Source organism: Lates calcarifer, linkage group LG7_1, assembly GCF_001640805.2.
Source record: "Lates calcarifer isolate ASB-BC8 linkage group LG7_1, TLL_Latcal_v3, whole genome shotgun sequence".
NCBI classification, from domain to species: domain Eukaryota; kingdom Metazoa; phylum Chordata; class Actinopteri; family Centropomidae; genus Lates; species Lates calcarifer.
In genome coordinates, this window is record NC_066839.1 from 11,690,802 (window position 1) to 11,714,691 (window position 23,890).

The 23,890-nt window shown below is 39.7% G+C and overlaps 1 protein-coding gene across 1 annotated transcript in view; it reads left to right on the top strand.

Moving 5' to 3' along the window:
- Positions 1 to 23,601, top strand: part of LOC108895647 (potassium channel subfamily K member 2) — a 38,564-nt gene extending 14,963 nt beyond the window's left edge. The window contains exons 4-8 of the mRNA XM_018694542.2: positions 6,805 to 6,922; positions 11,721 to 11,881; positions 14,932 to 15,127; positions 17,131 to 17,282; positions 19,454 to 23,601. Of these exons, the coding sequence (XP_018550058.1) occupies positions 6,805 to 6,922; positions 11,721 to 11,881; positions 14,932 to 15,127; positions 17,131 to 17,282; positions 19,454 to 19,810 (984 nt within the window). The 3' untranslated portion in view covers positions 19,811 to 23,601. The remainder of the gene's footprint in view (positions 1 to 6,804; positions 6,923 to 11,720; positions 11,882 to 14,931; positions 15,128 to 17,130; positions 17,283 to 19,453) is intronic.
- Positions 23,602 to 23,890: the final 289 nt, after the last annotated feature.

The window sequence follows — 23,890 nt, forward strand, 5'->3', positions numbered from 1 at the left end:
CAGTTAATCCTGCCAAAGAGCTACTTTTCTTATGCACATTCTGTGGGCCTTGCAGGCTGTTTGATATTTCCCTAAACATGGTCTTACATCTTACATCCTAGAGACATTGTACTTCACATCTGTTCATTTCCCATTTCCAAGATGACACTTCCCTAACCAGAACAAAGAATTTATTTAAACAGAAACCATGATCTTTCCTTAAACATAACCATGTTGTTTTTGTCCAAATTGAACAAAAAAGATGTTGCCCCAAATCAAACATGACAATCTCAAACTGAACTTAAGTAAATAATAAACCAGACTAAATTAATTTGTTAATTTTCAATTGCAAAATGTCACTATAAATATCAGCTCAGAGTGAGCAGTCTTCTAATAAAAGACTTCCACTGACTTCGTGACTCTTCCTTTATGGATTAGAGGATCTCACCACCAACCAAACTTGTCAAGGGTTGATGAAAAGCATTTCCTCTTGGGGAATCTAGCTGGCATATTGGACTTGTGGATCGTGATTACTCTTCTAATGTGCCCGAGCTGAAAGGTCTTTAAATCCCGGGAGAGACAGATTTGTCTACCGCTGCTAATTTTGGACCCATAGCTGAACCATTTTCCTGATTCTGTTATAGCACAAAAGGTGTCTCCAAATGTCAAAGCATCCTCTAAGCTCACTGTTAACGCAAAGTAATATTGAGTACATTAACCACAAATCTTGGATGTCAGATTTTTTGGTAACTAGTTTCAGGACTGGACTACATGTACAGCAGTGCAGAGCTGCTATTACTTCTGAGATTAGGTCGTATCCAAGATAACAAAGTATGTCATTATCACCACGAGGATCAAAGCATAGATCTTACCATAGCTTTTTGTCACAATAATTAGGAAACTAAAGACTACAGTACATTACAGTGAATAAACCCATGAAATTAACAGAGCGACCACATCTCCAAAACTCTAAAAATAAAGTAATAAACACAGTGAAATAGCTGTTAGTCAATACAGGCCAAGTGCAACATGGAGTTTTCATTTTTTCGTGTTTCAGTATGTGTGATGAAGTCTACTTTTTTGTGTATTCACTTTTATCCTGAATAAAGTGTAAATATTGGAAGTTTAATTGGATTTCCAACCATGTTTTCATCAGATCAGCCACGTTGAATAGGTGTTATCGATATAAATTATTAATTGTCAACTTTCATCTTCTGGGTTTGATATTAGAGAATGGCTTGAGAAAGTAAAAGTGCAATGTTTAGTTGTTGGTCAGGTTAAGGGTTAAATTTGAATGAATTAGATTTTCAGTCATGTTTGGATTGAATATGTAGCAGACAGCTGAAAAAGGTAGCTCTGAGTTTCTGAATAATTATGATTTGATATGTTTTCTGGTGCCATATTGATTTGTCATTTCTGAAATGGTTGTCCAACGCATTGACATTCAGTGACATTTATAGTTCATGTAGGTTCTGACCATATTAAAACTGACCCAGGCTGACAAGGATTTATTATTGAATAATGTTAATGAGACTGTTTTTGATTAAGAGGGGCTGGTGACAGACAGCACTGTCTTGGCCTTGACTTAGTATTCAAAGATGGTGATGATGCTTTTTGTCCTGAGATCATCATCTATCAGACTGACTATCAGGTCATGATCTCTTGTCAGAGGTGACTTAATGAACGTGGATCCCTGGACAAAGGAAATCAGTGGGCTTCTGAACCCAAACCATTCTGCTTTAAAGCCCTTCACTCATTTCCGTAAACATACATGTACAGCAGTGAAGCTGCTTTCTTGTGAAGAAAGACAAACGGCCGCAAACGTTACCCTTGGTAGCACATTGGTTGGCATAATACAGTCACCATAATTGTTACTGCTGCTCTCCCTGGTGGTGCAGACATTTGACTTGGTGGAGATTAATTAGGTTGGAGTCAGTAGAAATAATGGAGGCAGCAAACAGGAGCAGCAGCTGATTCTGCTCCACCAGTTTTTAGCAACGCTAGCAGTGTGGCTCCATGGATGGCAGTGTCTGTCCCAACTGCCATCACAGGAACTATTGGACGGATTACCATGAAATGTTGTACAGATATTTATGGTCCCTGAGGGGTGATGTCCAGGATTATCCAAGGAAATATCTCAACATACTAGGTTATTAGATACTATAGAAGATCAATCCCAGCTGCATCATTTAAGTGTTAATTAGGAAAAATTAGCCTGCTAACACGCTAAACTAAGACGATGACCACAGTAACCATTGCACCTGTTTAAAACCTGCATGCTATGATTGTCATGTGTGTCAGAGATAAGTCTCGCAGTGGTGCTAACGTGGTTAGCTAGAGAGAAAAAAAACCTGTGAACAATATGCACCAGATAAAATGAGATTATTCACTGCTGTGAAACTGATCAGCTGAAAGTGTAGTTGCTCTTCCGTGCGAGCCTGAGGATGTTGTTTTTCTCTTTGCCTACAAGCACATCTTCTCTACTGTTTGACCTCTATTATAATATCCTTGCTCCCTCTGTCTCAGCCACAAGTTTAATGATGACAGACTGTCCTCTGTCCTCAAAAATGTCTTTCAGCCAGATGAACATCTGTTTTCAGGCAATATGTGACTCCATTTACTGACCTTTCTGCTGAATCAGTCTGTGCTCATTACAGTTTACAAAAACACAGTTTACATAGGGTATTTCAGTCCTGGACCTCAGAAACAAACTGCAAAATGAACAGAAATAATTACTGGCTCAACAATTTAAGCAATCAAAAACTGGCCAATTCACCTGTGGGAGGCACTTTAATGTTCTATTAATGTTAACAGGATAAGTGTGAGCCAGTTTCAACAGAGCAGTCCTAACAACAAATCTATCAGCTATCTCTGAGGTTTTACAACAGCCCGACCTGACGGTTCTGCTGATCATTGATCATTCAGTATCTCAGTGAGCTCAGCAGGATTTCAAGCAACTACTTCTCTTGTGATGATTTATTGATACACAGCTTCAACACAGGTGTCCCCCTCTCACTTTTGCTTAATTATGTATACAAACACATACACATCCACCTTTGTAGGCTCCCACTGATCAAAAGCCAGTCAGCAGAGGATTGAGGAGAGATGCACTCTCAAAGGGAGTAATTAAAAAAGTGAGTGATGTCAAAAAGCCTAGACGATTCAGTCTCTCCTGGCTGTTTGGCTCAGCTTGGAGACAGCCATTGTGGTCTTCACATTATCCTGTCTTATCGTTTCCCCTGGCCATAGTTAGTTTGCGCACAACCGAGTGCCAAAACGGAATTAATATGGCCGCTTTGGCTGGGAAACAAAGGAGCTGATTGAGCCAAGCCTGTCTGATTGTGTGATTTGCTAAATTATGTTTGTAGAGGCACAGTAGATGTAGGGTTTCAGAATTTTATCTTTGAACTCTCTCCTTTGTTGTATTTGGAAATGATTAGGGATAGAACTGATAAAAACACTGTACTACTGCACCTTTGTACATGATGCTTGTTGTGTCTGTAAATACATTTGTAACCTCTGCATGTAACCACGTCTGCTTTGTCATTTGGGTGTACCACTCTGGATAAAGCTTTTTACTCATAAGCCAGAAGCTACTGTCAAATTTTGTCACAAGTTAAACTGAAAATTGCATCCATTACTATGTGTTTTTCTGTAAACACAGCATTAATATATTACATTAGCCTGTTTGCAAACAGTGGTCTATTTACACATCCACAGACACAGAGTAACATTTGCATTCATTTTGAGTCTACTACTGATGAATTTAAATCCAATATACTCCCTTTTAGCTCTGTTTTGGTCTTCACTGACTCTTGGATGCTCCACTACGTTATGTGCTAGTTGCTAACTAGATCTAGGTTAATGACAATGAACCAAAAGGATGACAGCTGTACAACCAAAACAATGAGCTGAAAGACGCTAAAAGGCTTCACAGAGGCTGAAGGAAACTGCAGAATTGGGTCATAATCTGCACAGTGAAGCGTTTTGATTCTTTAAGCACCGTTAACATCATCTACATCTACATTGTATTGAGGTGGAGGGTATCTCAAAACCTTCTTAAATAAAACCAAAATTATCAGTATGGTTATATACCACTACAGGCAGTTCAAACCTATTGTCAGACAAAAATCTTACAACCCTGGAAAATGTTCAGTTATGACATTTTTACCTCCAATGCCAGCATGTTTGATGTTTGAAGATAAGGGAAAGGTCATAGTTAGGGTTTAAAACACCCCAATCTCCACACCCTTAACTTCAGTGTCGCTACTTAGACAGCACACTGTTTCATGTCTTGGCACTGAACGCTTGCAAATTGTGAGGTCTATAAATCATCCAGGATACTAGACTGGTAATATGAGTGAACCACCCCTGTAAGCTGCTGTCTATGCCTTTGTGTTTGTCAGCTTGTGTGGATAAGCAGCATGCAGTTCCTTGTAAGCCTCAGATTACAACATTACAACCTTTTCAACATCATCAGCCTTTATCTCTCGACCCTATGACCTGTCATGTCATGTTAACTCTGTCTCGTTACATTAGTGACTGTTCCTTCATTTTCAAATCCATTATTCATCCATTTCATCCCTTACGCACTCGATCTTTACTGCCTTATCATGCTCAACAGTCGTAGGTTAATGAAAGCTCTCTCAATTTCACTAAAGATGATGGATCGTAGCAGACAACTCCCTGACATTGCAGTGACCCTAAACTGTGCGTGTCTGTGAGTGGGTGCGTGAACACACTCAGAAAAAGCTGACTGTGCTAGTTCAGGAGAACTGAGGGCAGTGTTATATACTCCACATCATTATTGTATCATTACTACTCTGTTCCTGAAGGTTTATTGATAGTGAATACAAATGATAGAGATCATCAAAAGGAGCCGTACAAGTCTTACGTTTATTAAGAAGTTCCACAAAAGAATTAGATAATTTTTATTGATCTTAAGTGAAAAAAACATCCCACATATACATAAGAGATAACTTAGCTTTAGTCCAGTATAGTATAACTGTGCAGTTTATTAACAGCAGCTCTGCAGCTATTCTCCTGAGGTCTCTACATTTTTCTCTTTCATTTGTCTCAGTAATGACTCTGTCTTGAGAAGTCACTTGGTCCAAAAAGCCTTTTGTCTTACTGCAGTAAATTGCGCTGTGTTAGCCACAGTCAGGTATAAAAGAAAAGCCCTGGTGAGACCAGGCTAATCCAGGAGGAGGTGACTATTCACTGGTCTTGATAGCTTGCAGTTGTAGCACAGCACATACTCAGTTTACAAAGATGGTGGAAGATTTACCTCTTGAAATTTACAGCAGTTTTTGAAAAAGTGTGTCCATGATTTCAGGCAGAGGTAGATAAAAGCAGGCTTCTCATTTGTAGCCAGCAACTATGTATTTTTTCAGGTGGAATACCAACTGTCACTGGTGGATTTTATCAGCTGTTAATAGTGAGTTAATGAAGCTAATATTAGCTTCATGAGTTGAAACAGTTGGCTCTTATATGATATCATGCTATAAGACAGAGAATAGCTGCAACTTCCAGGAACAGTATTCTCATGTAACTGAAGAGGCCTGTGGGATGAGGACAGACCAGTGTTTTTGGCAAGCACAGCTCTACCTCTGGTACCTCTGGTAACACTGCTTCCCCATGTTATGTTTGTGTTATGGCCCAGTGTGTATGTCTGATCCTCACAGCTCCATACGTCTATGTTTAGGTGACTGTGGGTGAAGCTGTGCAGTGGTGTGTTTTCCCCCTCCTGGTGGCTTCACTCCTCTTTTGTCTCCTGTCAGAAGAGCACAGCCCTGAGTGGGAAAACATGCTGCTGTTCTGTTTCCCGTGCAGCCGGCTGGTGTCTAAAGGGCATGTCACACTCAAAGCTGCAAAACCGAGGTGGGGGAGATTCGTGTCACACCTCTCACACATGCTCACACTCACAGCCAGCCAATCCCCTGGGCAAGACTAATCACCATCATACAGACCCAGCCAGTATCGCATCATAGCCATAGTCAGCCTCCCATCCTGGGGCCAGACACGTTTCATTCTTTTAATAAGAATTTAAAAGATCTACAAAATGCTTAGAAGTTATTATATGGCATGTCTGGTTATACCAAAATATAGCCTCACAGATCAGCTCTGCCAACATGAAGCTGCGTCACTGTGTCACATGATCACAGACCCACAGGTAAAAGCAAACACGTGTAGAATGACTGAACACAGTGGGTTATAAGATGAATTACAGCAGATAGCACCGTGTAGTTTGATGCATATTTAGGTACGCTCTAGATGACAACAGTGTGTTCCCAAAGCAGTGGCTGTATGAGCATCAGCTTCTTGTCATTTCATGGGCTAAATTAGGATTGTAAAGATTTTGAGCTTGTGAAAGGAAGTTGCGCAATGAATGTGAATGTGGAAAAGTGGGTTTGTCCAAATAGATAAATTATCCAGATGTAAAGGCTTTTTAAATGAATGTTTGAATAGAATGTAACCTCATATTATGACTAAACATTTTTTCAGAGGCACCAAGTCTTAAAGGTCCTCATTTTAGCTCTTGAGGAAATTAACAGCCTTTGCTCTTTTGTGAAGAGAAGGGTATGTAACATTTCTTTTGCATTTGATAAAGGTGACAGATGCTCCTCATTGTTTCTCACAGGCATTAATTGGTTTTGGTTGGATGTTTATCTCAGCTGTCACCTATCCCCTGAGAAAGTTGATGCGCGCCACTAATTTTCTTATGTTCCTCAGCTCACCTCAAACCACAATCCCTCTGAGAGACAGAGGGAGTCTGTGCTAACTTTTTTTTTTTTTTTTTTTGTCTTTTTCTTCTTTCCGCTCCAGCAAGTGGTTTCAGCAGTCCGAGCAGGTGTGAACCCATCAGGAAATTCATCCAATCAAACGAGCCTGTGGGACCTCAGTTCCTCCTTTTTCTTTGCTGGAACTGTTATCACCACCATCGGTAAGAGGAGCAGTTTCTTACTCTTGGGCAACTCAGTTCTCATCTTAATCTCTCTTGTAGACTCCACCGGTAATACTTGTTGCACAGAATCCTGTAAAAATGCATACAAAGATGTGAAACCTTTTATATGTTAACGTGTAGAAATATTGATATGTGTCTTATAAGCACAGTTCATTTATCATTTTTCGGCATGCAGAAAGCCAACAGGGCACAATGTGATTTCATGCCAAAATGACGATTCATTTCGGCATGAAATAGCGCTTTCATAGCAAAATTACACTTGCAAAATATCAGCTTCTTTCCCAGATTCTGCTTTATCGTACCAGGATTGTGCTTGGACTTCAAACATCAAAAAGTAGTTGCTCACATTCATTTAAGTTGCACCCATAAGTTTGAAGTTTGCACTTTGCACTTGTCCTGAAAACAGCCTGATACACTTCTCAGCAACAAAAAAGAAATTAGGTCTGTGACATGCAAGATATACCAAGGTCCCCCACACAACTTACAACCAAAGACTATGCCCCAGCCTCGGAACATAAGTGTTAATCATTGTCTACACTGAAATTATTCCTAAAGTGTGTGTCTCAGTGAAGTGTTGCCAAGCTTATGCACTGTTCTCTGCAATATACTTAGTCTCCTGATAATTCACAATAAGATTAATCTGCCTGTAATAAAATAATAGAAGAGCAATATGATTTTTAAGGGCCAGTGCTCATTTGCTTTTTCGTTATTGTACTGTATAATCGAGGAGCTGTCGTGCTGTCTCAGACTGAAGCGCATACATAAGAGACACCAACACAGTTCCCTCTTCCATCATCTTTTTTACACCATCGCTCTCCCTGTCACCTCCAGCTGTAAGAGCTTACTAATCAGGAAAAAGGAACAGCTCACATGCACACAAGCACACACACTGACAGCTCATCTGGCTCTTCCAATCAGACCTTGACAGATCGGTGCGTCTGTTCAGTGGGCTGAAGGGCTCCATTTCACATCTCTAGCATCCTGTCAGGGCTCACCCTCCAATCAGAAAATGTAATCCCTCGCTTTGTAAATGTATAACTTGGTCTCTTGTTGTAAAATTAGCATGCATGTTTTTCAAATTATTGGATTACGTGTGACCAGCGCAAAATCTTGGTAAACATTTTTAGAATTAAATTGCAGCCAGTAAACCAGAACCTGCTCCAGTAAAATTTTCCACATTTCTAGATTTTGCTGCACTGCACCAACCTTATGCTTGAACCTCTGCTTGGAACAATATTGCAAGAATTAATTGGTCGCAGCAATAGCACACACACAGACACACACATAACTAGTCTTATCCGGCTCGGCCAAGCAAACCTTAACATATGAGCTTGTCTGTTCAGTTGGCTGCTGGGATCCATTTCACGTCTCCAAGATCCTGTCAGATCTTATTCCCTGCTCGCAAAATGTTACAGGGTTGTGATAACTTGATTTTTCCTTCTGGCAGGAAAATATGTGCTTTTTGCCTATTTGATTAAAGCAATCAAATAGGCAGAGTGTAAAAGCTGCACTGTGGCTTTTCCCTTCACTCACCTGAGATTGAGTATGTTGACTCTGATTTGCAATAATTGAGCTTGCTCTTTACACAAGGCAGATTTACTGTTGGTGCTGATGTTTTCTCATGAAATGAGCTGTGCTAGATTGTTTGTCAAAGCAGGGAAAAGGAGAGCTCTATGGCTTTACTTTTGTTTAGGATACATAGATTTGTTTCGTTTGCTTCAGTGGAAAACTCAAACATGTAGAAGTGAAGGTGCACAGAAATGGTTTTGTACTTTTATTAAATAGCCGACAGCTAGAGCTTTGATTTTTGCAGCAGAAATCTTCCTCCCAGATGTTTTGTGTGTGTTACTTTGCTGCTTGTTAGCATAAATAGAATGTAATTGCTGTGCTGTCTGTTGGTAAGCATGATAATGTTACCTGATTGGGACAAAATGTTCTGCAGCTACTGCTGCTAGGCAAAGAAGCCACATTTCAGAGAGGTGACTCCTGAAGCTTTTATGCAGTTTCTTTGTCAGTGACCAATCACTCAAGAAATACATTAGAGTCCAGAAAGTAAAACATTAGGCATGTCTATTCTCCTGGCCTTACTTGATTCAGACAGAGGTGGCTGAGCAAAAAAAATGTGTTCATGCCGAGATCTTTAATGGGATTTCCAATATAGAGGCAAAGCATCATTCCCCCACTTATTTTCATCTATATACTTAATCCAGAAAATGAACTGAAATAACTCTTGTATCCGTTGCCTCTCCCACCTCCCTCCTCCCCTCTCCTGGGAGTAAAAGAGGTACCATAATGATTGATCTCACAGCATTTCTCCCCGTGGGATTCCTTAGTTAAGTCTCAGCAACTGTTATATTCCTGCTGAAATTCACATTCCCCCCACAGTCTATAGATCAAAACAGGTCTTGAATCAATCACCCTTTGTTGCCTGTGCATTAAAGAATAAGTCACTATAATTCATTATTACAAACTTGTCCCCCTTGGACTCTGTTGTAAGGTGGAGCACAGGAGTCCTAAGTTTTATTTTAGCATTTCATGTGATGTACTTTACCATGAAAAATGGTATTTACTGTTCAGTCTGAAAGTGAGATCCATCCAGGGTAACATCCAAATGTGTCTAATCATAGGGAGTATAGTTATAGTGATAACACTAGACAATGTGTCCCCTATCATCTTATTTTAATGCCACCTGAAACCCATCACGAGGGTCTGATTGCAAAATAAAACCATAAAACAACCACTCTGTGTCCTAAACGGAAGCTAATGAAGTCACTCGGTTTAGTTTTGTGCCACCGTTTTTCTCTCCTAGCATCACTTAATGAGTTTAGGGGAAAGCCATTAAGCTTTAATTGTCCACTGTAACTGCTATTCCTCCTTGAAGAGATGGTTCAAACGGTGACTCGTTGCTGCATGTGATCATTAAATAACGGAGTGTGGCCGTGTTCAGTAATGTAATGAAAGAGGTGATCTGGTCTGACAAATGGGGTTGTTTTTGTTTGTTTGGGGTTTTTCATTTCAAGGCTTCAGCTCATTCCAAAGTGGAAAGCTTAAGGTTTATGTATTATTTATACAGGCGAGTGTGAAACTAATTTAATTACTTATTAGTGTTTAACCTTTAATTGAATTGAACGTGTTGTGAAAAGTCAAACATTTTTGGATAAATATATATCCTCTACATACTAGAATCCATACATCTGTCATACATTTTCAAATAAAGCCATAGTTTCCCCTCATTTTTACCAGCTGTGTCTGTTTTAAATATTTTTCTCTATCATTTATATCATATTTGATTAGGGAAGTCAACTGTCCCTTCAAACCAATCCTATAAGATTAAGTAGGTGACAAAATTCTCTAATGAATACCAAGGTTTTTACCTCAGCGTGAATACCAAACAAAGTACGATTTGCTAAGCCTAAACTGGTTGTCATGGCTGACATATTAATAGAATTCAAAGATAAGCTGTAACTATAAGCAAAAATTAATCTGTTTAATTCATTAAAATAAAACAAAGCAAGTTAAGCTTCAGTTTAGAGAGCTGCATGTGTTCTGCAGGGGCACCTGGAGGTGTTAAAAACTAATCCTACATCCTGTCTCCCATTGAACTAATCATGAAATCAGTGAGACTTGATTGACAATTTTTCTTCACATTCATCGTCACCCTACTCAGATGTGTGACTGGAAAGTTATTAGAAGGCACCCTGCAGCTCTTAACCTGAGACAGATGACTGTATTAATAAAGAAAAGTGGATGGAGTTCATTATGCAGGCCCCTTATGAAACGTTAAATAATGAAACTTATATGCAATGTTTGAACACGCAGTGTCAGGTTTATGTACAGTGAGCCACAGGTCTTGGACGTTTTTGTTTACCAGGATATTGGCCTCTATAAGCCCCGTTTGCTTTTCTAGCTGCACATGATTATGGGGTTGGGAGAGAAGATGAAAGGCAGCAAACCAGTGATGGACTCACATTTGTGTGTGTTTCAGTGTAATTGTACATACGAAGCCCTGTGTCCAGCATGCTGTGTGTCTTTTCATTTTTCGCTTAGGACAGACAGTGTGAATGATAAACTCTTGTCTGAGTCAGACTTCCATCTCTCACTACTGACATTTCACAAAGCTCAAAGCTACTGTGTTGCATCTCTCTGCAGTGATGTCACAGCACAGTCAAGCTTTGTGAAAAGTTTTCCCCTCCACAAAGTTTAAACTGATATTATGTCTTCGACTCCAAGAACTGTCCTTCAGCACTTCACTGCAAAGCACAAGCATAACTTTCTTACACTTAAAGAGAAACGAAGCATTCATGGGGTCTTCATTTTCCCAGGAAAAAGTCCACAACATAAAAGAGTAGAAGAGAGAATAAAATGCACACAATACTCAAAATGCACTCAATATAATTCTCAAAATAGAAATAAAAGGCAAAATAAAAAATGTAGCCACACACAAACCAACATACATGCAACATCAGAGAGACAGAGCATTCACAGGATATCTTTTCCTCACCAAACTTCTCATCTATTTAACATATTTATGCATGAAAGTAAATCAAAAATGTAGAATTTAAGAGATACATGAAGAATATCTCTTCATGTGTCAAGTAACTTAAAGTCCTGTATAAAACAAAAATACACAAGGTAAAAAGAGCAAAGGAAATGCACACTGTCCCCGGAAGTGCAGCACATACAGTTCAGAAGTAAAACAAGCACTGTACTCTCTGGCATTTTAAATGAATGTTGCCTGTTGAACTAATTATTTCCATCTGTGTTGTCTTTCTTTCAGGATTTGGGAACATCTCTCCTCACACAGAAGGAGGGCGGATCTTTTGTATAATCTATGCTCTGCTGGGGATTCCTCTGTTTGGATTCTTATTGGCTGGTGTCGGGGACCAGTTGGGGACGATTTTTGGGAAAGGCATTGCCAAAGTGGAGAAGATGATTGTGGTGAGATGCTTTGTTTACACAAGCTTGTTTTTGTCTGCGAATCATTAGCACCTCTCTGTGTGTTTACCTGTGAGCAATGAGCGGTTTCAATTTGACACATTTGACAACTTAATTATCCAGGTAGTACAAAGGCAGCTGTAAAACCGTATCACTGGCGCTGTGTCAAGGTTATAGCTAAACTAAACGCCACTGTAGAAGATTCACGTTCAAAAGTGCAGGAATTGCTTTTGCCGCAGACTTCAGCAGTCAATACTTAACTGTGTGGAAAGGAAATGCAGTTGGGTTGCCATGTCAACAGACTCCAGAGCAGAAAAATAAAATGCAGACTCTTTGTTTCAGTATAAGCTCAGATCAATATATCACAGGTGATTTAGAGACATGTTTCAAAATTTAGCAAGAAAATTCCTTTTTTTTTTTTTTTTCATTTTTTGACAGAATTCACTGGACTGTTGCCATCATGCTATTTTATTGTTCCCTGAAGTGTAATAAACCAGCAGCAACACACTCAAATCATTTCATCACTCTCATATATATCTCATATTGACTTCTGTTCACATATAAGCACATAGCGTAATAATATGCACACAAACAGTTGAGGTGCTGTTCTGCTGGAGCAGTTAGAAGACACGATTATTCATGTTGGACACTGAGTATAGTTGGACTCTGCAGGACAGTCAGGCTGATGGTTAGTCGTTAAGTTTCTCCACACAGGTGCTCAGGGTACAAGTCAATAGGGAGGACATCTGACAGGAACACTGATTGTTAAAGAGCTTTTCTTCATTGGTACTTTGACAGAAAAACCTCTGCATCGTTTATAAAATGGACCGTGCAGCTAATTGATGGAATTGTCTGAAAGGTCAATGATAAATTAATAAATCAATGATAACCTTTTCTATACAGATGAATGGAAAAGAGTCTGCTTCCACAAAGATTAAAAAAAAAACACTGATGTAGAACTGTAGATGATAAAAGTGGAAACATTAAAAGAAACATACACATAGACCCTGAAAATTACATTTTTAAAAAGAAATAATGCAGGCTGCAATAATTGGAAAAGGCATGAAAGGAAAAAGGTGTTTTTCTTTTTTTTTTTTGTAAAAAAAGTATATTCTCATACCAGAGAGAGTGTTCTATAGTGTCTGGGGACATATGAGATAAATGCAAGTCGCTTTTTGTCCTGAAATGAGGAGCAATTACAGTCGATGTAAGAACAGCAGAACACAGAGATGTGTTGGGAACATATGGTAGATGTACTGTAATGGGTTCCTGAATATAATACTGTTGAGAGGTTTGAAAATGAGGACCACCTGAATTTCTACAAAACAGCACAACATTCCAAAGGTGAAAAAAAATCCAGATTAGTCTGTTATATGATGAAGGGAAAAGCATTGACTCTAGCAGTTATGTGTACACGTTAAGTAGATGGTGAGTAGTCATTAATATCTGTTGGTGTCAAACTCATGTTTGTCAGAGTTTGCATGTTGCCAATTCGACACCGCTGGCCCCAGATCTCCATCAGTGGTGAAGGAGCTGGACCAAAGGAATGTAAATGTTTGGGATCACCACATAGGAAACATTAGCTTCAGAGGAGCCTTGATCTACATCTCACTCAGAGCTGAGATATGTTTCACTGGGGTAATAAAAGTCATTAGTCTTAAGTTCACTGTAAGTGTTTTATATTCTTTTGTAGCTTTGTAGCATGTTTGTCAGGGCAGAGAGTCTACAACTTAGCGTAAAAGCCTCCATTTTCTGTATAAAATACTAACCACAGCAGCAAATCAGGAAACTAATTACCAAAACCAAATAAAAACCAAATACGAGGCAGCAACAGGTAAATTATGACTCTGTTTCATTCCTGGCTCTGTGGCTTCTCTCCCTGGGGAGGAGGAGGAGGGAGGTTGGCAGCTTGTTTGAACAATGCAAACTGATGAAGTGTAGCAGCTGCTGCTGTTGCTGCTGTGCTGGGAAGATGCTGAATGAGAAACCACCTCAGCTTCATCAGTCCCTTTGGAATACATCAGCTAATTTGGTCTTGTAAAGCTCTCTGTATGTCTCTGTAACTGTATGCTGCTGTACTTCACCACTTTGCATAGTTGCAGCGAGGACACTAGACATCACAGACTTAGTGATCTGAGGTCTGCCTGCTCTTTATGCTTCCCCTCAGAGGCACTGTGCTTTGGGCTTACATAACTGGAAGGGAAAAGGGCACGAAACACAGGGAACCAGCTGAAAGCAGTCACCTCAAGTGGAAAGGCAGCAGGGAAAACAGCAGCATACAGAACACACACTCATATACTGGATATGTGATGCAAAAGAAGAGGGACCACAGGATTCACGTCTAATTAAACTTCTCATAGTTACAGTTGGTAGCACAGGCTGTAACTTAAGTGCATCAGGATATCTGTTACTATGACTGCATGGGAAATATTTGACCAGTCAATGATATTACAGCACATGCGGGGGCACATCAAGTCATGTGCCACGTCTCCACAGCTCAGGTGGGCGTTCCATCTGACAGCGACGGTTATGTCACAAGAGCTCGGCAGCCTGAAGTTTGAGTCGTTAGAAAACAGCAAAATGTATTCCTAGAAGGAGGTCAAAGGAAGTGACTCATCACAATGTGAAGTGAGGAGAGAAAAAATAAAGCCTGTGGGAAATGAGAGCGAGGGGAAGTAGGCAGGGTGTTTTCAAGTTTTAATTTCCTTCACAGTCATTTTAGAAAAAGGTTGCATGCTGCAAGAAAGCACTGATACCTGTGGACTAAATGGAAGAGATGTTCATGTCAGCCAATTGGCAAGTACTATTGTAACAAGAAAACACTTGTATTTGAACGAAAGAGATTTCTACACCACTAGTCACGTTGCATGGTAACACAAACCCGTCAGCCCTATTAAAATTCAGGCATACTGTCTGCATTCATAGCCACTGCACTCCTGTTGAATTTCATTCAAGCATTTCCTCTCCCTCTCCTCCACTAATTAAAACGTTTATTTTCTGCATCCAGAATTATTCTCTTTTTTTCTATCAACAATTCTTTTATCTCCCTACAGAAATGGCAAGTCAGCCAGACGAAGATCCGCGTCATCTCCACGCTGCTCTTCATCCTGTTTGGGTGCCTCATCTTCGTGGCCCTGCCGGCCGTCATCTTCAAGCACATCGAAGGCTGGAGCACCCTCGAGTCCATCTACTTTGTCGTCATCACCCTCACCACCATCGGCTTCGGAGACTTTGTTGCCGGTGAAAAAGGTCACTTGGTTTTCTTTTGTATTTATAGGCCGTCTTTCATTTTTATGTTTGGTGTTTTTATAGTCGAGTTATTCCCAGTTGAGTCAGTCTCAACAGATGCGCATCACAGTGATAAGCCTCCCATTGACCTGCTATTACATCCTGTGCTTCACAGTATGATATATATATTCTATTCTGCTCAATGTTTAGCAGTGCCATCTGTTAAACTAAAACTGTACACTCAGTTTTGCCAAAAGACACACACAAGACAAACACAGTTTATACATTTTTACTCACAAATCTTAATAGCATATTAAAACTAACATTATTGTTAATAAACAAAATGATCTCAGACAAATAACACTTTACTGAACACAATAAATTGTACACATTTTCTCCTTTTATGCTCATTTCCACTTTATTTACATTTATCAGAGCGAGCAGATGTTGGCAAAAAAAGCTGAACCATGTACAGCTAATCCACCCCTTACATTTAAAGGTATTGTTTGACAATGTGGTAAATTCATGTGTATGTGGTAAATATGAAGCCGGGTGCAGATGTGCAAATGTAAATTTGCTGTTATGGACTGCATCCCAGATTACTTCTTGGCTTGCAACAGTTGCCAGGCAACCACTATTGACTCCCAAGAAGTCATTGTGAATTGTACAAGTAAAGTAAAACAATCAAGAAATAATTAGCTGATAACCTCTTTTTCCAGGCTTTATGCTAAGCTAAGCTGCTGAACTTTTCCTTTATAAACTGACATGTTGCTGTGATGCCATGATGTAAATGTAGAGTATTTTCATTCCTACATTTTAATCATGCAAAATCCTTAATTATGAAATGTATACAAGATCTAAACTTGCAGACACTTAAACATAAAAGTGTGTGTGTGTGTGTGTGTGTGTGTGTGTGTGTGTGTGTGTGTGTCTGTGTCTGTGTCTGAGAGAGAAAAAGCAAAAAAGCAAGAGGAACACACAGAGAGGGACTGGGCATGAATGCACCTTTATGTGTGTATGTGTGTGTGAGAGAGAGAGCAGGTGGTATTAGCTTGATGTGACCCGCTTGACAGCCAACAACAGAGAGGCAGATGGGAAAAATCACAAACACTTAGCAGCTAGATTAAATTTTCCTGAGCAGGCCTAATGATTATAGATTAGATTACACCACCTGGGTCAACCCCCGGTAGTTACAGTAAACTAATCAGCCTGTACCGCTGTTAGTTAAACTGGTGCTGTAATGGGTGGTTATCTAACTGCACCATGAACAGGCTGCTTGTGCTGCTCCATCCCAGCTGAGCAGAGCTCATCCAGCGGAACAGAAACTGGTGGTAGCTGAGGCTGGATTTTAATGTACTGAAGGTAATGTTTGCACATGTTATTGAGGCAAGGCACAGTAAATCCATGCAGCTGATGTAACATGCGTCCAGTACAGGCTCAGCTTCTTTATCAGCATATTTACTCATCCAAATCTATATCTACCCCTTCACCACTTTTATCTTAACATCACAGATAGCAGTCATGTGTGCATACAACACAAACAAAACAGCGATCAACTCATAAAACCATAGATCAATAGCACTAGTAACAGACAAACACACCACAGGGCTTTCTTCCTTCATCAAGACTTTCTCCAGTGAACTGACTGAGTTTATTGTTTTGTATGTGAATAGAAAATTGAACAGTCCCTGAATATTCTATTCTGTGTGATATTCTGTGATTTTCTTCTTACTTACTGGTCTCCGTTTATTTCCCTCTTTTTCTATATTCTTACAAAATGTTCCTGGCCATAAAGCCCAGGGGCGCAATTAATGACCAGGCTACTGCAGGAAGACATGACTACCCTCTAAAAAGCAAAGATCAAGGCTCATTAAATGATACAAGTATGAAGGTTAAAGGCCCATTTTACTCAACTGACTTTACTGACTGCATCGGGCACTTCTAACACTAAAATCAGTCCAGCTCGTTTTCGTTCTCATAAAGTTTATTTAACAGAATTTTATACCCCACTTTCTTCGTCTTAGGTTCTGCAGGTGGGACAGAGAGTCCAGAGTACCTGAACTATTACAAACCCGTGGTGTGGTTCTGGATCCTGGTGGGCCTTGCGTACTTTGCCGCCGTGCTCAGTATGATCGGAGACTGGTTCCGGGTCATCTCCAAGAAAACTAAGGAGGAGGTATGTGATGCTGTGCTGTGAGTTATGTCCCACTAGAGGTGACGCAAGTGGGAGATGAGACACCTGTCACAGGTGCAGGAGGAAAAAAATAATTTCACATCAGAAAGGATGCTGGGAGTCAGAGATTGGCTGTCTGTAGCTTTATATTCAGTCGCTGGAGTGTTTTTCAGGATTGATCAGGATCTAACTGTCCAGATAAACCTGCATTTTTCCCCAAAACCAAACACATTTCCGTCCACAATCATTGTTCCCAGCCAATCTGACACACACAGAGATGTGGTTGTTTGTTTTTTGGTTTTTTTTGCACATTGTTAGCAGTATCCAGCCTACAAACTGGCAAGACTTTGATTGCTACATGATTGAAGTACTTCAAGAAACAACCCATGTCAGCCCCATGAGTCACAAAATTTGTCACTGCTAGTGAATAAAAAAATAAAGACAGAGACTCTGATGGGACTCCAAGTCTCATTTCTATTTCCTATTGATCAAGTTATTAAAAGCCAAGTGAGTGACAAGCCTGGGGTTTTGCAGTTCTTGAAGATCTTGAGGCACGGGTCTTTTGCCCATTTATAATTCAGCCTTGTCTCCAAGAACTCTGTGTTTCTTTTGTCTTCATAGACTTGGTACAATAAATCATACAAATGGGACTGACGGTACCCATTTTCAGACCCCACACATGGATGTGAGGGAAGTAAAAAGGGAGGGAAGTCCTACGAATCCTGTTTACAGGGAATAACAACATGCTCAAAATGTGTTCTCAACTCTAGCTGTAAGAGTAACACTGCTACTAGTGAGACCACCTCATGCTGCTGCTGCTTTTTTACTTAAGCCTACACCCCTCTTCACCAGCCTAACTGGTACACCAATATAATATTGTAGGTGAAGGGGCATTTGCTGTAAATTTACATGTGTGAGCAAATCTCTCTATAAAAATCTCCCCCTTCATAGTGACAGAGTAATACCTCACACTGTTTTCCACTACACTCCTCAAGCCATAAATCTGAAGTGATGAATCTCCAACCTGGCTGTGCCCCGGTGAAGTAAATACCATCTCGTACAAGAGTTGAATTAAATATTTGGTGTTTTTCCAGTGGCTGCTGCTGAGTAATAAAGAGTCCTCGCTGTTCTGGCAGGTTCATGGAAAAACAGAAAAGAGCCACATAAACACTCAACAAAACAGACATTTCTTTATTCTATAGGATAGAAGTGGGGATCCTTCCACAGGTGTAATTAGGAGTCCAGCTGTTGATTGAGCTGAAACTATTGATTGAAATAATGATCGCTAATTAACTCAGAAGCAGATAGTAAATGGCAGCTATCTATACCTTATCACATCAGCTCCAAAAGCACATTCTCCTCAGGTATTATTCTTGATTTAAAATTCAATTCTCCACATCTGCAGTTGGCCTTTATGATAGATGAAGATCTACTGGAAATAATAGATGAAAGTTACAGAGTTCCTTCGTGGGCATAGCTAATTGGAGAGCAGCCCAAGATGTGGAAGAACGCTTAAGGCAAGAGCTGTTAAACAGCAGTCTGAACAGATTAATGGACATGGCATTTATGGAACACAAGACTGAACTCCATTAATTAATGGTCAGCTGTTCACACATTTTGAGTTTTCTGTTCCATTAACCTATTCTGTCCGATGCCGATGAATACGTTAAACAGACACATGGCTTTTGTGCATAGACGATAATGATTCTTTTATTCTGCATAGATGTGAAAATGTTTCACCCACAGATGGTCTTCAGCACCTCATGGCCTCAGCTAAATATGAGGCTATGTGTCTCTTTGTGCTCATAATTGTAACTTAGAATCTGAGGATGAATGTTTCTAATAAGTTAAAGGATCATACCAGCATTTCAGCCCCTGAGCTGCATATTTCATATACTTTATATTACATTTTAAATTTTCCACAACACACCTCTGATTTTTTTTTTTTTTTTTTTCATTTTCAGTCATACATTGTTTATCATTTCTTGAACATAAATTTCTACTGCTACACTTCTTTAGCATGCATGCTACCTAAACAACATTAAATCAACAGATATTTTCGGAGGCTAAACCACATTAACTGCAGGTGTAAATGTAGCACACGTGGACATTATAGGCAGGAGCAGGTTCTGTTTGATCACCTGCAGGCATCACTCTTCAGTCTCTCTCTGCAGGTTGGGGAGTTTAGGGCTCACGCGGCCGAGTGGACAGCAAATGTGTCAGCAGAGTTCAAAGAGACCCGCCGGCGGCTCAGTGTTGACATCTACGATAAGTTCCAACGCGCTGCATCCATCAAGCGCAAGCTGTCATCCGAGTTGGGCATTAACGCGTCCATCAACCAGGAAATGACCCCTGGCAAGAGGACGCTGTCGGCCAACCTGTGCGAGGACAGAGAGAGTTACCCCAACTTAACTCTCTCCCTCAGTCCTGTTCCAGGGGCCTTGGCCAGGAATGGCAGCCTCTATTTAAACGGCCTTAGCCCAGACTATGCCGACAGGCGGGAGATCGCCATCATTGAAAATCTCAAATGAGGAGTAAAAGGAGAGAAACACATCTAGTACAGCACACACAAGTGATGAGGTACCCATAAGCTTTCATCAAATGGACTGTGCTCCAATCATTGATTGAAAACCTTCAGTGACTTAAACGCAGATCAATCGTCAAGCTCCATACTTTTTGTGCGCGTGTTTAATACTCACAGGCAAAAACTCATACGGTGAGATAGCTCAGAGGTTCCACTGCTTGTCTGAAGGAATTCGACTTCATTATGTCTGTGCCAACATGATCGACAGCTGTGCTAGAGATTGAGCCAAATCAGAAGCATGCTCCTGACTGGAAAAAGTAATGGGATCAGAGGCTTGAGCTTCACAAACGTCTCTCTGAGCAGGAAGGAAAATGAAAGCCCATACTGAGGTAGCAACACACTGGACATTATCTTCTCATATACCGTCATGAAAGCCTGTGAACACACAGAAATAAGTACAGTCATCAAACTTAGAAAGCAATAGACGTATCTGTGCTCATCTCCTGTTGAATTTCCAGAGGCCCTGAAATCTGCATCAGATAAAAGAGGACCCTCACCATGAAAAATACTCAGAATGTGGCTTTTTCTTTTAGTTTACACTTCTTACAGTATGAATTTATATGCCTTGCGTTTGCCAGTCAGTCCATCCTCACTAAAGGGACGAATGTTGACTTTTTTTGTTCCTTCATGACTGACGTTCAGCTTTTCACCCTAAGGAATAACCCACTTGTGCCTTATTGAAAACCACGCTGAACATGTGAGGACGGTGATGCATGAAAGACCGAGTAACGCTTTGTCTGTTCCACTTATACTTGTGATATATCAGCACAGTAGTAATAAAGACGGACGTAGGAGGCATCTCGGGGAAAAAAAAAAACAGGATGAAGAAGAGACAAATGGAAGAGGAGACGTTTTTATTTAACTCATTATAAGAGGAAGAGGGTGGAGAAACTGATTGTTGAGATAAGATTAATAAGTAGGAAAATTCCACCTCTCCGTTTGCCAGTGCTGAGATAGTTAAATTAAACACACACAGTGCCAGGCTCACTGATCCAATCCCTGATCTCCCCTATACCAAAGTAATGTTCCTGCTTTTCTGACAGAGGAATAAGAGAGGTCTCAGTCTGATCAAAGGATCAGGAGTGCTTTCTCTTATTTCTAAATCCTGTCCTGTGGATTTTTAGAAATTGATATTGAACTCACTGCTATGTTTTTTTTCTTGAAATTGAGACACAGAGCTTGGTGCCTCAACACTGTCTTTTTTCCTATTGGTAAAAAGTCTCTGCATGTATGGTACTGTAGCAAAGAAAGCTCTGGGGCTGTGAAGCATCTTTACCTTACTGCTTTTCATGGTTTAGGGAGTTGGGGAATATTTCCTCAACAGATAAAGATGAGCTCCATTATCTTGTGTCAATACTGAATGTACACCATCAAAAACCTGTATTTACCATATATCACTGCAGTAACTCAGTGATCAAGACTTTAGAGGTCTATTAGTTGCATCAGATAAAAATAGAAGAATTGATTTAAATATAAAGGTTATGAAAATGGCAAGAATCTCATTCAGATTCTTGATACTAAATACACATTTTGATTTTGACATTTTAAGTGCGTTTAATTTTTTCAAGTTGGCATTTGATGCTGTTATGCAAAGATATTTTAGGTTCTGGTATCACCCAGTTGAACAGTTTTGATTTTGTGTCTTATGTTGTTATTCAGTGCTTTTATGCAGCAAGGTATGCTGTAATATTAACCAATTCATTTGATAGTGCTATTTTCAGTTTGTAGCATTATAAAACAGATTTACAATACAGTGCTTCTTTCATGACATTATGTCACGTGGCAAACCATGTCTACTTGTTATACCAGGGTAGAAAAGAGTATGTGTTATGTTAAAAACTGACTACATTTGTTTTTTGTTACAGGACATTTCAGGGCAACAACTGTCTGTATAATTTTACTCCTTATCTAAATGGTAGAAGTTCGGTTGCACCAGCTCTTTGTAGATTTAAACATTACCTTATACATCACTAAATTAAAACAGGTTCCACCAAACAAATTAGGTTTTACATAGTGATAAGTTCTTACTTAATATTTTCATTCAGCAGGCTAACTGCCAGGTGTAGCTAACCAAACCTGAAAAAGCTAACGTTGGCTTAATAATATATTCCCCATTTAAAATGGAGGCTGAAAGGCTTGTGTAATTTTCTCATTATTTATACTAGTAGCTCTAAATCAACATTATGGAACTAGCCAGTGGTTACAAAGAACTTCAGGGCGACACACAAACTTAGTAGTGGATTTACAAATAGCTGGTGCAACCTAATCCAGAACAGTATTTATAGGTTTGCTCTCTTCTCCTAGTCTGAATCTCCTGATTTTCTTGAAAGGCTCTAACAACTGGTATGCTACATAAAGCATGCACTGCACTGATTTGTGCAGAGCTTGAATGACTGTATTGTAAGGTCATCAGCTGTCACGTGTAGTTAAGTCAAAGAGGACTCACAAAAAGATTGTCAAGAAAATAAGAGGAAAGTGAGGATATGAGACTAAAAATAGAATTATGTTCTTTTTATTGTGATTCTGAAAAGCAATCAATAGCATCAAAACACTGTATATGTCATACTGACTTGCAATACACAATGAAAGAAAGACCACTAGTACATTAATGCTGTGTTGCCTGGGGGGAAGCAATTCAAGCCTTGGTGCAGCTGCTCAAAGCAAAAGTCCCTAGAAGTAACCCCCTATTGCTTTTTCCCAGTTGTGTGATTGACAGGCACTGAGAGGCGAGCTGTCAGCGCTGCACAAAGTCAAGGAGTGCTGTCAGTGGAGCATTATGTGATGTGTCAGGCCACGTAAGGCCACATTGTGAGGATACTCGTGCATTACTGTGTTTACAGTAAATGTGTGCGTGCATGAGTGAACGTGTGAATGCACGTGTGCATTTGGGGGTTTGTGAAAAATTGTTTCATTTCCACCCACACGAGCGTTTTCACATGGCATCCTCTTCTTCTCCCAGGGTGACAGATTTTAATTAAGTCTGTGGCTTGCATCGAAATCCCAGTCCAAGCATGTTGAATGTATCTATCCATTCATGACGGAAGAGATGAGCCTCATTATGAATGTAAGCACATTCATGATTTAACATTGTGATTTATGTATGTAAAGGAGTTCAATTAGCTCAGTGGGTACAACGTGAAGACACCTGCAGGCTTCTTAAAGCTGTTGGCCCTCATTTATTTAGAAAATATGATGCCATAAAAACATGATTGTGTACCAATCATAGTCGTAATAAAAGATAAGAGTGTTAACACGCGGTTTTCAGAAAATCTTATACAATTCCAATGTGCACCAATGTGCATCGGTGGAATCAAGATCCATTTTTCATAAACCACAACTTTGGATTTGGTCATTTGCCTAAAATTTATGCTTGATATTCTTTTTCAATGAGGCCCATTATGTCAAGTAAAGTCTCTGTAACTTTCAAATTTATAATAAATTCACCTGTAAAAATTTGCCAACATACATGTGAGGAGTCATGTACACACATGCACATTAAGAAAAAAAATCAACATGATTTCAATTGTTGCATGCTACTTTTAAGTGTTACTTCCAGTGATTATAGATCAGATGTATCTATAATCACAGGCTTTCCTCTGGTTTTAATAACAGTATGGCAACCATGTGTTTCCAGTATATTAATATGTTAATGTGGGTATGTCACCTCAACTCATGGCAAACTTTTCTGAAGGTTTAGAATAAAATATTTTATATGCAGATAAACATTGACAATCATTGTTTTCTTCCCACTCTTGAAAAAAGAAAGTTGCTTATTAAAGTAAATGACGTGTGTTGTAATTTACTCAACAGCCTTTCTGTGGCGCTCAGCCCAGAGCACTGTGGATGGAAGTCTTTAAAAATGGTTCACAAATATTCAGTTTCACTTTTTATCACTTTTTATGTACAGCTGGACACTACTGTTTATGAAATGTTACACAAACAGGAATGAATAATGCATTTTTGGGGACTGTTTTCAGGATTGATACACATTTGATGCTCTTGTGAGTATTTCTGACAGCAGGATGGT